Source organism: Peromyscus maniculatus, chromosome 22 (assembly GCF_049852395.1).
Source record: "Peromyscus maniculatus bairdii isolate BWxNUB_F1_BW_parent chromosome 22, HU_Pman_BW_mat_3.1, whole genome shotgun sequence".
Classification (NCBI taxonomy): domain Eukaryota; kingdom Metazoa; phylum Chordata; class Mammalia; order Rodentia; family Cricetidae; genus Peromyscus; species Peromyscus maniculatus.
Window position 1 is genome coordinate 16,141,553 of NC_134873.1, and position 15,022 is coordinate 16,156,574.

The 15,022-nt window shown below is 46.5% G+C and overlaps 1 protein-coding gene and 1 long non-coding RNA gene across 9 annotated transcripts in view; one reads left to right on the plus strand and one right to left on the minus strand.

Annotated features, from left to right (window-relative positions):
• Positions 1 to 2,274: 2,274 nt before the first annotated feature.
• On the minus strand, positions 2,275 to 4,975 carry LOC143270082 (uncharacterized). Its single transcript, XR_013047003.1, has 2 exons — positions 4,842 to 4,975; positions 2,275 to 3,565 (listed from the first exon to the last, which is right to left on the minus strand). It is a non-coding gene; the product is annotated as an uncharacterized LOC143270082 (long non-coding RNA).
• Positions 4,976 to 5,539: 564 nt separating this feature from the next.
• LOC121824979 (tetratricopeptide repeat protein 27-like) overlaps positions 5,540 to 15,022 on the plus strand; it is a 48,436-nt gene continuing 38,953 nt past the window's right edge. For 2 of the 8 annotated variants that reach the window (XM_076558767.1, XM_076558772.1), the window contains exons 1-2: positions 5,759 to 5,891; positions 6,793 to 6,970. In XM_076558767.1, coding sequence (XP_076414882.1) covers positions 5,759 to 5,891; positions 6,793 to 6,970 — 311 coding nt within the window. Of the gene's footprint in view, positions 5,892 to 6,792; positions 6,971 to 10,222; positions 12,329 to 15,022 lie in introns of those variants that run through there. The other 6 variants (XM_076558771.1, XM_076558769.1, XM_076558770.1 and 3 more) reach the window with 6 other exon arrangements.

The following is a 15,022-nucleotide window of genomic DNA, read 5'->3' on the forward strand; positions in this document are numbered from 1 at the left end:
TTCCTAGTTGCTGTTGACCTGACACACATCACACTAAGCAGTGGCCTTAGAGGATCTACAATCTCACTGCCAAGTTTAGAGTAGTCATGTGTCACCACACCATCTTATCAAGTCAACACAGTGCAAACAATATTGATGTGATCAATTCATGTGATCAAAATTATTCTTTTCATATAGGAACACTAATGAACCACTGACTGGTAGGCACCATTTCAGAAGACAAAGTCTTTTCCCCCCACAGTATATTCTGTCTATAGGGGCAGTACAATTAATATTCTTGGGAAGCCCACTAAAAAAGAAATAGTTAAATAAATACGGTGTGCGTGCTTCATGAAGCACTATGCAATTTCTACAAGGATTTTAATTATAAAGAGCTCTGGCTTTTACATTGAGTACATGCTATGTGGCAGGTACTAGCTGTAGACCAGCCTGGAGTCCTGGTGACATGCTATTATGATCAGGAATTCTGCTTTTGTTTTGTTTTTTCAAGACAAAGTTTCTCTGCATAGCCCTGGCCATCTTGGAATTCACTCTGTAGACCAGGCTGACTTTGAACTCAGTGATCCACCTGCCTCTGCATCCCAAGTGCTGGGATTAAAAGCATGCACCACCACTGCCTGGCAGGAATTTTATTTTTTAATACACTTTTTATTTCATAGTGCTCACAAAAGCTGTAATAGTAGTAACTAAACCCCATTTACCCTTTCTCCTCTATCCTTAGCATCTTTTTAAAATTTTATTTTATGTGTATAGATATTTTGTCTGCATGAGTGTCTGTGTACCACATGTGTGCCCAAGAGAGTCAGAAGAGGGCATCAGATCCCCTGGAACTGGAGTTACAGGCAGTTGTGAGCCACCATGTGGGTGCTGGAACTCAGCCCAGGTCCTCTGCAAGAGCAGCCAGTGATCTTAACCACTGAGCCATCTCTCCAACCCCACTCTTTTGTTTTATTTTTGTTAGTTTGCTTGCTTTGGTTTTTGTTGTAGTTGTTGTTTGAGACAGGGTTTCTCTGTGTAACAGCTCTGGCTGTTCTGGAACTCAATCTGTAGACCAGGCTGGCCTCAAACAGAGATCCACCTGCCTCTGCATCCCAAGTGCTAGGATTAAAGGCAAGTGCCACCACTGCCCAACCCCAGCTCCACTCTAAACCTAAAGTTATAAAACTTTAGTACACTTATCAAGACCATGAGCTAAACCTTGGAGGTGGAGGCAGGGCTATCCAGATTCCAAGGTCATCCTTGGCTACACTGCAAATTCAAAGCCAGCTTTGAGCTACATAAACCCCATCTCAAAAAATAAAATAAAAGCATTACACATTTACTATTAACTAAACTTCAGCCTTCATTTGGATCTCATATTTTCCCACCAATGTTCAGGATCTAATGCATAGTACCATGTTGCTAGAGACTAAACCCAGAGTTCTCTAGTGCTCTACCACGAAGAAGGAGGGGGGAGGAGGAGGAAGAAGAAAAAAGAGGAGGAGGAAGAAATGAGAAGGAAGAAAAAGAAGGAGGAGGAAGAAGAAGGAAGGAGGAAGGAAGAAGAAAGGAGGAAGAAGGAAGAGAAAAGGAGAATAAAGAAGGAAGAAGGAAAAGAAGAAGGAAGAAGGAAGGAGGAAGAAGAAAAAAGGAAGGAAGAAGAGAGGAGGAGGAGAAGAATGAAGAAAGAAGAGGAGGAGGAAGAAATCCTTGAATTTGAGTCTCTGTGATGTTCTCTTTATGCTTAGACTGAAATTATGTGTGTATGGTGGTGTGGGAATGGAGAACACACAGCAGTGGCATGCTCTCCCTATTCCAGCATTCCAAGAGGGATCTGTTACCAGTATGTCCTGCTAGCTAGTCTCAAATACTTTGTAGGGGAGTGCATGCCACATTTCTCTACTGGAAGTTATTTTCTTTTGTTCATACTTTGCTTCTAAAAGTGGCCAATCTATAAATCTAACTCCTATTAGAGGTACGGGGCTGGCGTGATTAAGTTCCATCTCCTGGAGGAATACTGTAACACAACACATATTTGAGATTCTTAAGTAAGAAAGATTTGTCTCCCTCTCCCCACATTCTATTTGTTCACTTATATTTATTGGTATAGATTTGTGTATATTTCTTTTGTACTTTGTGTTCCGGCTCAATACTGCTGTTATTCATTTTGTTGCTCAAATTTTCCAGCTTTTGCTGTGAGAGCCCTGGCTTTGTTAGTGGCAGCTGCAGTCTAGGCCGGTGTTTCCAGGTTCTTGGCCTCTCATTCACCAGACTGAAATAAGGGGCTCACACAGATTTGCAAAGAAACACAAACTTTATTCAAGGCAAACTGATGGGACAGATTAGAAAGGAATATCCAGTCAGGATTGACAATGAGCCACAGGAATGGAGGTCCTCAAAGGCTCCAGTCACTGTTTGGGACTTCTTTTATAGGGTTCAAGAGAAGGGGAGTTGGGTTGCTAAGGGAGATAGTTTGGATGCCTCTACTTTGATTGACAGATTAAGTTAAATAACTATTTCTCTAGTGTGCATGCCCCATCCTATAATACATTTGATTTTAATCATATCCAAGCCCAATTATAAATATGTGTAAGATAGCAAATAGATTTCCCTAAAAGTTCACTTTGAAGACAAAGTTTACCTTATTGTGCATCTACCCTAAACCAATTCAGGCATATGTACTGAGAATACTTTTCAATAGACTCTGTCTATGTTTGATGATTGTTAAGGGGAGGAGGAACTTATTCTATAGTTCAGAGAGGGTGTGCATGCATCTCAGTGCAGGATAGGTGCATTATTTGGAGAGGAGCTGACACTTGTATTGTATGTGTGGGTAAATGTCTCAGATTTCAAGCACATTGTTAGCAGAGGGGTGTGTGCATAGCCCAAACCAAGTGGAGTCCCAGGTTGCCAAACTACCACCTATGCTTGCCTGCTTCATTCAGCAGTCTGGAGAACTCTGGGTTCTGAGAAGTGGGGTGAGGTATGAATTATATATCATTAAAAAATTAGAGCCAGTTAATTAATTAAAAAGAAGTACTGAATTTCTCCTGACATTCCCCAATACTCCTCCCCCACCTCACCCCATCCCCACACAGTAGTTATTTCTTCCAAGGCTATCTTGTGGTTAACTGCTGGCCTGAGCTGCCTCCTGGGTCTGGAATGGCACTTCCCACTTCAGGCGTCAGGCTGCAGGGGCCATGCCCAGTCCTAGTCCTTGCTCCCGGAGCTTCATTTTTCTCTCAGCAGTAAAAGAGAAAGGACAACATCTGCCATGTTGTCAGTTCATCAATTCACAGAAACATGAACGGACATCAAAGGAGAGTGGTCCTGGACCAGTGGGAGTCAGCAATGCTGCACACGAAACTTTGGGAGATGTTGTTTACTGTATCGGCTGCCTCAAGGTGGGACAAAATAAAAAGAGTTGAGTTTGGTGCTTTGGAATGGGGGAAGGCTGCCAATGACGTCCACTCTCCTGTCAGGAGAGGTGACAGACGCCAATGAAGCGCTCCAAGAAAATCCAGGGCTTGTCCACAGATCTTGTCATGAAGATGGTTGGCTGGTAAAGATGAGTGACCCTCTAGAGCTGGACGAATTAACAGTGAAGAGGCATATGAGCAATATGTGAAGTCCATGAGGAGTGACCATGGCACCTCCCACTTCCATCCCCAAATAAAAGTGGGAAGAAACCTGCGATAGCATGGTTGTCTTAAATAGAGAAGACTTGAAATAACTTTTAGCAATACCAATGGATAAATAAGAACTATTCTCAACAGTGCTACTGAAGAAAGTCCCCAACTCCCCAGTGGATGCAGATAAACATAATGTACATATTTTTTGTAAGACCTTAGACTAGAGGCTAAGCCCTGGTGTGCAGAATTCATGAGATTATCTATGGCTAAAAGTTATGAGGCAGGCTGGAGAGATGGCTCAGTGGTTTAGAGCACTGGCTACTCTTCCAGAGGTCCTGAGTTCAACTCCCAGCAACCACATGGAGGCTCACAACCATCTATAGTGGGATCTCTTCTGAAATAAAGGTGTACTCATATACATAAAATAAATAAATTTTAAAAAAATGCCAGGCGGAGGTGGTGCACACCTTTAATCCCAGCATTAGGGAAGCAGAGGCAGGAGGATCTCTGTGAGTTCAAGGCCAGCCTGGGCTACAGAGTGAGTTCAAGGAAAGGTGGGGGAGTTATGAGGCTGGGTTTGATGAGGAACCACCCTTTAATCCCAGCATTCCAACAGGCAGATCTCTGTTACTTTGAGGATAGTCTGGTTTACATAGCAAGAGTTATGTAGTGAGACCCTACCAAAAAAATAGTGACTTATTTCAGGATAACTATGTTCTCTCATATACTATTATAACTCACCCAGATCTATCCCTGAATCTTTGTTTTATTGTTTTGTCGAGACAGAGTTTCTCTTTGTAGCCCTGCCTATCCTCAAACTCACTCTGTAGACCAACCTGGCTTCGAACTCACAAGAGATCTGCCTGCCTCTGCCTCCCAAGTGCTGAGATGCGTGTGCCACCACTGCCCAGCTATTCTTGGATCTTGGTCAAAAGACTTGATGTTTCTTCCCATTAGAAATGCCTGGGAGCACAGGGAAGTGTTGTACAATGTCAGATGAAGGACAGTACTGTCTTCATTTCACCTTGAGCTGCATTGGCTGCTGTTGTTTTCCACAGTGAAGCAGGGACCTTTGCAGCTTCGTGAAAAACAAACAAAACATTCATGAGAGAGAGAGAGAGAGGCGACGCACAGCGAACTCTGTTCTCAGCGGCGGCCATACTGTCAGGAGGATGTATTTCTTTCCCTTTTCCCACTTCTCCGAAGTGTTTTTGGGTTCTACAGACTGACCTGCAAAACTTTCCAGGTCCTTGACCCCTGCCAGGTTTATGTGATGGCCTCCCGCTTCTTAAAAGAAATGGTTTATCTTAGGCGTATAACTGTTTGCCGGCAGGTGTGATGTACCACTTGCATGCCTGGTGCCTAGAAGTCCAGAGGAGGACAACCGTCTGGAGGGACGGGTGGTGCTGAGCCACCTGATGTGGGTGCCGCGAACAGAACTTGGTCCTCAGTTGGGCCATCTCTCCAGGCGCCCTGCCACTGCCCCCTTTGAGATAGGGGAACACTCTTCGGGGAAGCCAGTTTGGAACTCACAGTGCAGCTCAGCCTGGCATCCAAACTGCAGCGATCTTTCTGCCTCAGTCTCCTCAGTGCTGAGAGTGCACTTCCAGCTTGGCTGTCTTGCCCTTTCAGTCATCCGAAGGAATAGCCTACGCCGAGGCAGCTCGAGCCTGGGGTTCATGGGCTCCACTTACGGGGTCGTAACCTCTAGGGCCTACGCCTATCTGCTTGGGGAAAAGGTGCTGCGTGTTCACCTCCAAGGACTTGCCTTTGCCTCAGACAGTCGAGTGTCTGCACGCAGAACCTGCTTCCCACCTCTGTCTCCCCTGGAGACGCCCCCAAGTCCCCAGGACCCGTCTCCATCCATCGCCACAGCCCCGACAAGGCCCGCCGCGATCCTATCCTGTGCGCATGCTCACACCCGAGTCTCCGATTGGTCGCCTAGGAGCGTGGGATGTTTTCCCAGGATGCTCTGCGCTGCTGTCATGGCTGCCCCCGTGTGCCTGTATCCTCACAGGGAACGCTAGTCCTGTGGGTGTCTGGACGGTGCCCGTGGCCACCAGACGCCGGCGACCCTGGCCCCTCCTCCTCCTTCTGCTTCCTCCTCCCCCGAGGGACCCTCGCGGGACCCCGAATTGGGTCCAGTGATGCCGGGGGTGACGTGGACTCCGGAGCGGGCGCTGCTGAGGGGCTTCTCCACAGAGGCGGAGCAGCGGCTGTGCACGCAGGAGGGGCGCTGTGGCTCAGGAGGGGCTGTGAGGACGGGGATGCCGGCCCTGGGTACGGAGAGGGGGCAGGAGGGGCGCTGTGAGGACGGGGATGCCGGCCCTGGGTACGGAGAGGGGGCAGGAGGGGCGCTGTGAGGACGGGGATGCCGGCCCTGGGTACGGAGAGGGGGCAGGAGGGGCGCTGTGGCTCAGGTGGGGGCTGTGAGGACGGGGATGCCGGCCCTGGGTACGGAGAGGGGGCAGGAGGGGCGCTGTGGCTCAGGTGGGGCGCTGTGAGGACGGGGGTGCCGGCCCTGGGTACGGAGAGGGGGCAGGAGGGGCGCTGTGGCTCAGGTGGGGGCTGTGAGGACGGGGATGCCGGCCCTGGGTACGGAGAGGGGGCAGGAGGGGGCAGTGTTGTTCGGTGGTCTGAGATCTGGTGGTCTGGGAAAGTTCCCGAGAGACAGACTTGAGCTGATTTTCTTCCTTTAGGACTGACAGGTAAGAGAGTTCGTCAGGAAAAAAAATTAATCGGGGTTGTGAAAGTATTGAGGCAGGTGTGAGCTGGGGAATATGAGGGAATCACGAGAGATCCTGTGTGTTTGGATTGGCCTCCTGGGGGAGAATATTGAAGGTCGGACCTCAGCAAAGGAAACTTTTCTGTGTCCGTTGGAATCTCTGTGAATTTCCCAAAGAACGGTACTACGCCTATTATTATTACTATTACTACTACTACTACTACTACTACTATTTCTGTGTGACCTCCACTCTGCTGCTCGTAGTCATTGTAGGTATCCTGTAATTCTAGGAGGGTTGATGTTGGTAGAGTGAGAAGGATTTGCTCAAGACTCAGTGATTCCTGTATAGCCAGCATTCTGTTTATACCGTTTTGTATATTAAAATATCTATGTAATGGATTGTCATTTACACTTACATTCTGTTGGCTTGCGGTCCTGATTTTTTTTTAATTACAGATATTGGAGTTTTCTTAGACTTGCTGTTGGAAGGGAGCTATGAGGCCATGTTCTTACATTCAGTGACACGAAATATATTCAGCTCCACAAGGATGGCTGGAGAAAAGATTGACAGCTACCTGGAGAAGCAGATAGTAAATTTCCTGGATTGCTCTACGGATTTGGAAGACATTGGAAGGTAGAATTTTATTTGAAATTTCCACAGAGAAACACACTTGTGCAGAGGGCTGGAGAGATGGTTCAGTGATTGAGAGCACTTACTGCTGTTTCAGAGGACTCAGGTCCAATTTCCAGCACCCACATGGTGGCTCACAACTGTGAAACTCCAATTCCAGGGGATCCAACATCTTCTGACACCCATGGGTACCAGGCACATATGTAGCGCGCAAATGTACACCCAGGCAAACCACTCATATACATCAAATGAATAAGTAAATATTGGATACTTTTATGGCTCCTTGGCATCATAAAGGATCTGCTATTTAGCAGTTGTCCATAAACCTGAACTCACGATGTGTCAAGTAATCTCCGTGAGGTCTCTGGTCCAGATCTTCCAGAATGAGAAATGGAAGTAGTTCGGGATCAAAATGAGTTTTGTGTATGAGAATGACACATGCGTGGTAGTCACTGCTAATCTCCCCAGAGCTTAGGTTTGGTAAGTGCTAGCTATCAGCTTGTGTCATTTTGCTTCTTGTTGTTCCTCATTTTGTTTTGTTTTGGGGCAGAGTCTCACTATGTAGCCTTGTCCTGGAACTCACTATGGAGACCAGGCTGGCCTCAGACTCAGAGATCCACCTGCTTCTCTGCCTTTCAAGGGCTGGGATGAAAGGCACGTGCTTTAAAGGGGGCAGCTCATTTTTTTTAACGTGTAAATGTACCTTGAATCCTGCTATTTCTGGGTTACTGAAAGATGCTTACATTTCCATTTGCTGTGTCTCAGATTGTTATCTCTGAAGCGATCAGAGAACTCCATGTGTTTATCATGGGACCCTCAGTTTACCTTTCTTCAGTTAGGATGCCTGCATACTGATTAAATATAAGCCTTCTAGAGGCTTCTGTTTTATTGTCATATGTTGTTAACTTACTTCTTCTCATCCACCCATGATGTCTGTCTAGAATTGTTAACCATCTCCAAAATGTCTATAATATCATTCTACCCTGATGTTTACAGAACAGTTTCAGACAGTCGTCCGAAGAATAAGCCAGCTAATTCGTTAGGTTGTAAAGATAAATAAGACCTAACACAGATTCATAAATAGTTATAATTCTGTTTCATTTTTCTAATTTCCAGTAGTGTCATTCTTGATTTTGTTGTTGTTGTTTGTGATCGTGTTGTGTATTACACATTTGGCCAGGGGTTTGCAATAAACTCCAGGCTGGCCTCAAACACATAATCCTTTTGCCTTAGCTCCCCAAATTTGGGGGGATTACAGGGATACACCACCATGCCCAGCTCCAGCTCATTTTTGATTCTGGTTTTTTTTGTTGTTGTTGTTGTTTTTTCCCTCTTTTGCCACTGGGGATTGAACTTCAGACTTCTCACATTCTACCATTAAGCTAACCCTAACCCTTTTCTCTACTTTTCATTGTGAAGCAGGGTCTTACTAAGCTGGCCAGGGCGGCTTTGAATGTGTGATCTTCTTGCCTCAGCCTCCTGAGCCGCTGGGACTGCAGGCTTCAGCACACGGCCTGACTTTGTGTCCGACTCTTCTTTGCTGGCTGATGTGTTTCTACTTTAGTAAAGTTCGCCTCGTGGTGTCCATTCGCATCCCTCCTCTTCCTTTCCCCACACATGCGCGCGCACGCGCAAATGCATTATTCATAGGCGCACCCGAATTGTAGTTTGAAAAGAGGCACTTGGTATGACGTCTTTCAGGGTACACTCTGCAAGAGAATGTTTTGATGATGGGGAGATTCTGTGTCTTGTAGTCAGTATGGTAGCCACTTTTCATACTTGGCTATTGAGTACTTGAAATAGGGAAATTGTGACTGGAGACTACATTTTAAGTTTAAGTTAAATTAGATTTACATCTGTGTTAACAATTTTTAAAAGATTTATCTATTTTTATTTTATATGTATGGGTGTATTTTGCCTATACCAGTGTGCTCCATGTGTATGCAGTGCATGTGGAAGCCAGAAGAGGGCAGCAGATCACCTGGAAATGAGTTACAGACAGTTGTTAGCAGCCATGTGGGTGCTGGGAATAGAACCTGGGTTCTCTGGAAGGGCAGCCAGTGCTGAGCCATCTCTACAGCTCTAGATTAAAGTCAATTTAAAAGCCACATGTGGCTAATGGATTTATTGGACATTGCAGATATAAATTGTACCAGATTAGGATAGTTTCAACTATTACTTGATGGGGGGTTTTTTGTTGTTTTTTTTTTTTTTTTCCTTTTTGTTTTTTGTTTTTCCAGACAGGGTTTCTCTGTGTAGCTCTAGCTGTCCTAGAACTTACTCTGTAAACCAGGCTAGCCTTGAACTCGTAGAGATCTGCCTGCCTCTGCGTCCTGAGGGCTGGGAATTAAAGGTGTGTACCACCACTCCTGGCTAAAGGGAAACATTCAGTTGGGGCTGGCTTACAGTTAGTTCAGAGGTTTAGTCCATTATCGCCATGGCAGGAATGGCAGCATGCAGGCAGACATGGTGCTGGAGAAGTAGCTGAGAGGTCTACATCCTGATCCATAGACATCAGGAAGAGAGACACACTGGGACTGGCTTGGGCTTCTGAAACGTCAAAGCCCGCCCCCCAGTGACACACTTCTTTCAACAAGGCCACACCTACTCCAACAAGGCAACACCTCCTAATAGTGCCACTCCCTATGAGCCTATGGGAGCCATAGAAAAAGAAGAAGCCAAAGCATGTATTTGCCAATTATAAGATCTTATATACAAAATCTCATAAAGATTACACAAAAGCTGTTAGAACTAATTTAATTCAGCAAAGTAACAGTACAAATCTGTCTTAGGGTTTCTATTGCTGCGACAAAACACCATGACCAAAAAGCAAGTTGGTAGGGAAAGGGCTTATTAGGCTTTCACTTCAGCATTGCTATTGACCACTGAATGAAGTCAGGACAGGAATTCAAACATGGCAGGATCCTGGAGGCAGGTGCTGATGCAGAGGCCATGGAGGGGTGCTGCTTACTGACTTGTTTCCCATGGTTTGCTTGACCTGCTTTCTTATAGAACCCAGGACCAGCAGCCCAGGGATGGCAGCACTCACCATGGGCTGGGCCCTCCCCCATTGATCACTAAATGAGAAAATACCTTACAGCTGGATCTCATGGAGCTTTTCCTCAGCTAAGACCCCTTCCTCTGATGACTCTAGTTTGGGGCAAGTTGACACAGAACCATTCAGTACAAAGTCAGTTATGTCTCAGATACTAACAATATCCAGTTGTCCTGATTAGTTTTTTGTCAACTTGATAGGAGCTGGAGTCATTTGGAAGAGGAAACACCATGAGAAAATGCCCCCAAAGATTGGCCTGTAGGTAAGCCTGAGTGCCACTCATGGGCTGTTGGTCCTGGATGTAGTAAGGAAACAGGCAGAGCAATCCTTGGGGAGCAAGCCAATAAGCAGCACTCCTCTGTGGTCTCTGGTCAGGTTTTTCCTCCAGGTTCCTGCCTTAAGTTCCTGCCCTGACTCTTTTTGTGATGGACTGATCGGGACATGCAAGCTAACACAAACCTCCTCTCCCAAGTTGCTTTTGGTTGTGGTGTTTTCCTGCAGCAGGAGAAGCCCTAACTGAGACACCAGTCTAAGGAAGAAATTGTGCAATCAATTCCATTTAGAGTATATTCAGAAGGAGGAAAATATTTAGTAAATATTTAGCCAAAAAGACTTGTGTGATGAGAACTGTACTTAGAATTAGCAGATGGACTCAGTCGAAATGATTCTGGTTTTGTTTAACATCCAGAGCATCCGAATCAGGAGCCAGCCTCACACACACCTTCCTCTCTCCATCAGGACTGACGTTGACGTCATCAGTGTCACAGAATTTCTTCACAGCCTCTTTGCTCTGGTGCCTGTTGGCCTTGCCGTCCCATCGGGCACACCTGACTTGTCGCCTGTCTCTTCAGGGCTGACTCAGTGGTCAGGGGACACGTGCTGACAGCACACTGGTCAGCCTTGTTGCTCCTGGAAATGCTCTTGAGAAGGTTTTTGAGCCACTTCAAGAGCCTCGGGGTCTTGGGCTGGGAGGTGGGTGACTAAGGGATCTTCTTTCGTGCTTGGTTGTGGACGCCGCTCAGCACTCACTGTCTTCTCTGTTTTCAGAGCCTTTGCTTGGGCTTTGGCCGTGGGAGGGCAGGAGCCCGTCTTCACTTTCAGCACGGTCTTTCAAAAGCTAGAATGTGATTTCGATTCATTCGGATGATTTTATTCTATTTCTCTGTCCCATGTTTATCACAATAAGCTACATCATCGTCATTTTTAAAGTCTCTTAAGCATCAGGCTTCCAGTGTTTATTTAGATTGTCTAATGATGCACTAAATGAAGCCCAAATGGACTACATATACGCCAAGTACTTTGTCTCCCAGAAAACAAGGAACGAGAGAGAATGCATAGAAAGTTCTTGAACCCTGAGGCAATAAAGGAAAACTGGAAGGAATTTTTATGACCACATTAAAGAAACATGTGACAAATACTTATAACAAATAAGAAAGGCAACAAGCTAATAATAGCTTTATGATATAAAGAGTTAACATCTCCTATAGGAATGAAGGGGAACTGAGTGTAGAATTCACGAGCACATTCAAGTAAGGATGAGAATGTAGTTCATGATAGTGACACATTTTAAAATCCTTGTTGTCAGAACAGAATATTCAGTGTGTACCAAGTTGTTAGCCAGACATTAGGTCCAAAAACTGAAGTTCTGCATCCACTAGCCAAAATAAGTTCAGATGGACAAAACATTTAAATTGGAATTCTAAACAGAATGATACTGTAGGTGAGTGTAGACGTGGGAATTAGGCAGCCTGAGCTTGTCCCGCCTCTCTCTGACTCCCTGGCCATGTGGCCTTGGGCAGGTTAGTTAACCACTTCATGCCTCAGTTCATGAGACAAGGATGAAGCGGCAGCCGCCTCACAGGAGGGACGTTGTGAGGATCAAATGTGTTAGTACACGTGATGGGTGTGGCCTGGTGCCTGGTGCATGCAAGTGCATTTAAAAATAGCTGTCACCATTGTCAAGCAGGTAAAACCGTAAAAGCATTAAAGGAAAATTTGGTAGATATTTTTATGAGCTTGGGAGTGGGGGGAAGACTTATAATCATGACATCATAGAAGATGAAGAGATTTATCATTTAAAACTTCTACACATGGGGAAGTACTTCTGATCAGTGAGTGAAGTGTGGGGTCACCAACCATGGGGGGACAGGCTATGAGGGTGACATTGTTTTGTGACTTCCTGCACTGAAGCTAAGCCTGGCCAGGTGAGTGCCTGGGAAGAGCTTATTTGAATGTTTTACACTTTGTCTTGGTTCTTCTTAGAGCTGCTGTAACAAATTTCAACAAACTTGGTGTCTTCTGTGGAAGTTTCTTCTTGTCGTTGTAGTTCAGCTCTGGAATCCAGAAGTCCAGAATCAGAGTGTGAACTTGTCATGTTCCTGGGGATTCTGGGGGGAGGTCCTTCTAGTTTCTAGTGGTCCTGGACCTTCCTCTTGTGGTACCGAGGCTCCAAACTCGGTCATGTCTGTATTCTCTCCTCGCTGTCTGAGTTTTCTCCTCTTACATGGAAGGAATCAATGACTTCCAGTCCTAGCTACTGGGCTGAGGGACCACCTTGGTCCATATGACCTCATCATCACTAATTATATCTACAAAGACCCTATTTCCCCCAAACACTCACATTCTGGGGCCCAGCGTGGACATGAATTTGGGAGAAACTTTATTTTACCACAATGTTATACTCCCTTTCATGGGGAAAACAGCTGTAAGCCTGGCTGTAAGAGTGTGGTGTGGCTCTCAGAAGTCTCCAGAACAGATCCAACACCTCACTGGAGGCTGGGGGAAGTAGCAGAGGGGACGTGAGCAGAGGTACCTTGAGGGGAAGCCAGAGACCCTCAACTAGTCATGGCAGCGGCTTTCTTTTGGACACTGTCGGGTTCGGGTGCCCAGGAACAACAGGGATATACCAAGAATATAGCAGGGGCTGGTCAGTAGAAGATGGGGTGTTTGTGTGTGAGGTCCTGAGTGCAGTTGCCGGCACTGGGGGGGAAATCGGAGTTCACAGGAAGATAATAAACCTCAAAGAGAGACAAGTGGGGCCAGCAAGATGGTTCAGTGGGTGAAGGTGCCTGCCAGCAAGGCTGAGGACCTGAGTTCAATCCCTGGGACCCACAGTGTGGAAGAAGAGAAATGACTCCTCGTTTATGCTGTGGCATACGCGTGTACACACCACACACACACACACACACACACACACACACACACACACGCACGCACGCACGCACGCACGCACACGCACACACACACATGCACACACACACACCACACACACTCATATTTCAAAGTCAAACAAGAGGCATGTGTTTGCTCGTATGTAATATTAAGAGACAGCACGGGAACACCGAGCCCTAGAGAACAAAGCAGAATTTCTAAAGAAGGCTCTAGGAGATTATGAAATTAAATACCAAGATAAAAATTGTGTATGGGTACATACATACTTGGGGGAATGTCCCAAACTCTCATTAGGTCCAGAAGGGTGTCAAGACCCATGAAGAGTATCCAGACTGAAGAACTCTTCAGTGTAGACTGAAGGGGCAGCTGACAGGGTGTGTGGCCACGTCTGCTGATGTCCGGCCTTCAGCCTCATGGGGCTCCGCTGACTGCTGGTTCTTCACCTGGTTTTGGAATTTCTTGCTTCTTACCTCACCACACACACTCTCGTTCACACACCCCTCCCCTTTCCTCTCTGGGAGAGTGTCCCGAAGTGTGGCCCCCTCACTGATCTTCTTCCATGTAGTGAGGCTCCCTAGGGCGTCTCATTCCTTCCTTCCATTTCTCTCCTACCCCCGTGAGGTAGATATTTGTGAGCCTGACCCTTGAACTCTTCGTCACTGGGTCAGGTCATCTCGTGCTGCGTGCTCTTTTCAGGTGTCCTGCTTTGTTCCTGTTGTTCAAATCCACACGTGTCCCCATGTGTGTGACGTTGGAGAAGCTGTTGCAGTTTTTAATCTGCAGAATGCACAGGGCAGCACACCTTGCTGGCCGGATTGAGTATGCACATGGAGCTGGCCTGCAGGAGGCGCTCTAGCCACTGCACTGCTCCTGTGTCATCCCCTCACCAAAGCTCAGCCCCAGAGCCTGGAGCTGCTCAGGGGTAAAGCGCTTGCTGTGCAAGCAGGGGGTCCTGAGTTCTGTTCCCAGCACCCACATGAAAACTAGGCACGGAGGTGTGCATCTGTGACTGTAGTTCTGCGGGGTGGCCATAGAGGTGGACAGGTGCCAAGAGTGTGCCAGCTGTGCAGTCTAACAGCTGTGAGAGACCTACAAAACAGTGAGGTGTGATGGCAGGCAGATCTCTGTGAGAGTTCAAGGCCAGCCTGGTCTACATGGCAGAGTTCCAGGCCAGTCAGTTACTCTGTCTTTAAGATAAACAACCATAAATAAGTAAAAAAGATAGAGTGCAATTAGAAGAAAATGCCCGAGTTTGACCTCTGACCTTCACATACATATACATGGATATGTACTCCTCCACCCCCCAATCAACTTGATAAGTCCCTTGCTGGGTTACCTTGACAATTACTTGTGCAAGCCTTGTTTGGCTTTTTTGGTTTTTAGTTTGTAAGGTGGCAGCAGCAAACCACTTGCTTCAAGTTATTGGGAGAATTTCCTGAAGTCGAGCCAGAAGCTTGGTGTACACAATAAGTGCAGAGATGGAGGGGGTATGGAGGGCTGCTGTGATGGGTTCTGTTTTTCCATGGGTTTATTTTGAAGCCTGAAGAAGTTGGGAAGTGAGCAGGGGTGGGAGGGCTGGCTGGAGGTGAGAAAGCCAACACATGCTGAGGGTTATTTCTGCCCTGACAGATTGGGGAGAAAGTCTGTGGTGTCTACAGCAGCTGTAGGTTCACTCTGCAGTTTTCAGAGTGCAGTGACTGCAAGTCTGTGATGTTGTTGGTTTGTTTTTCTTCTTTATTCTTCGAGGGGCCAGCCACCAATTCCCACATAATTCACACAGAGGCTTATTCTTAATTACAAATGCTAGGCCTTAGCTTGGCTTGTTTCTA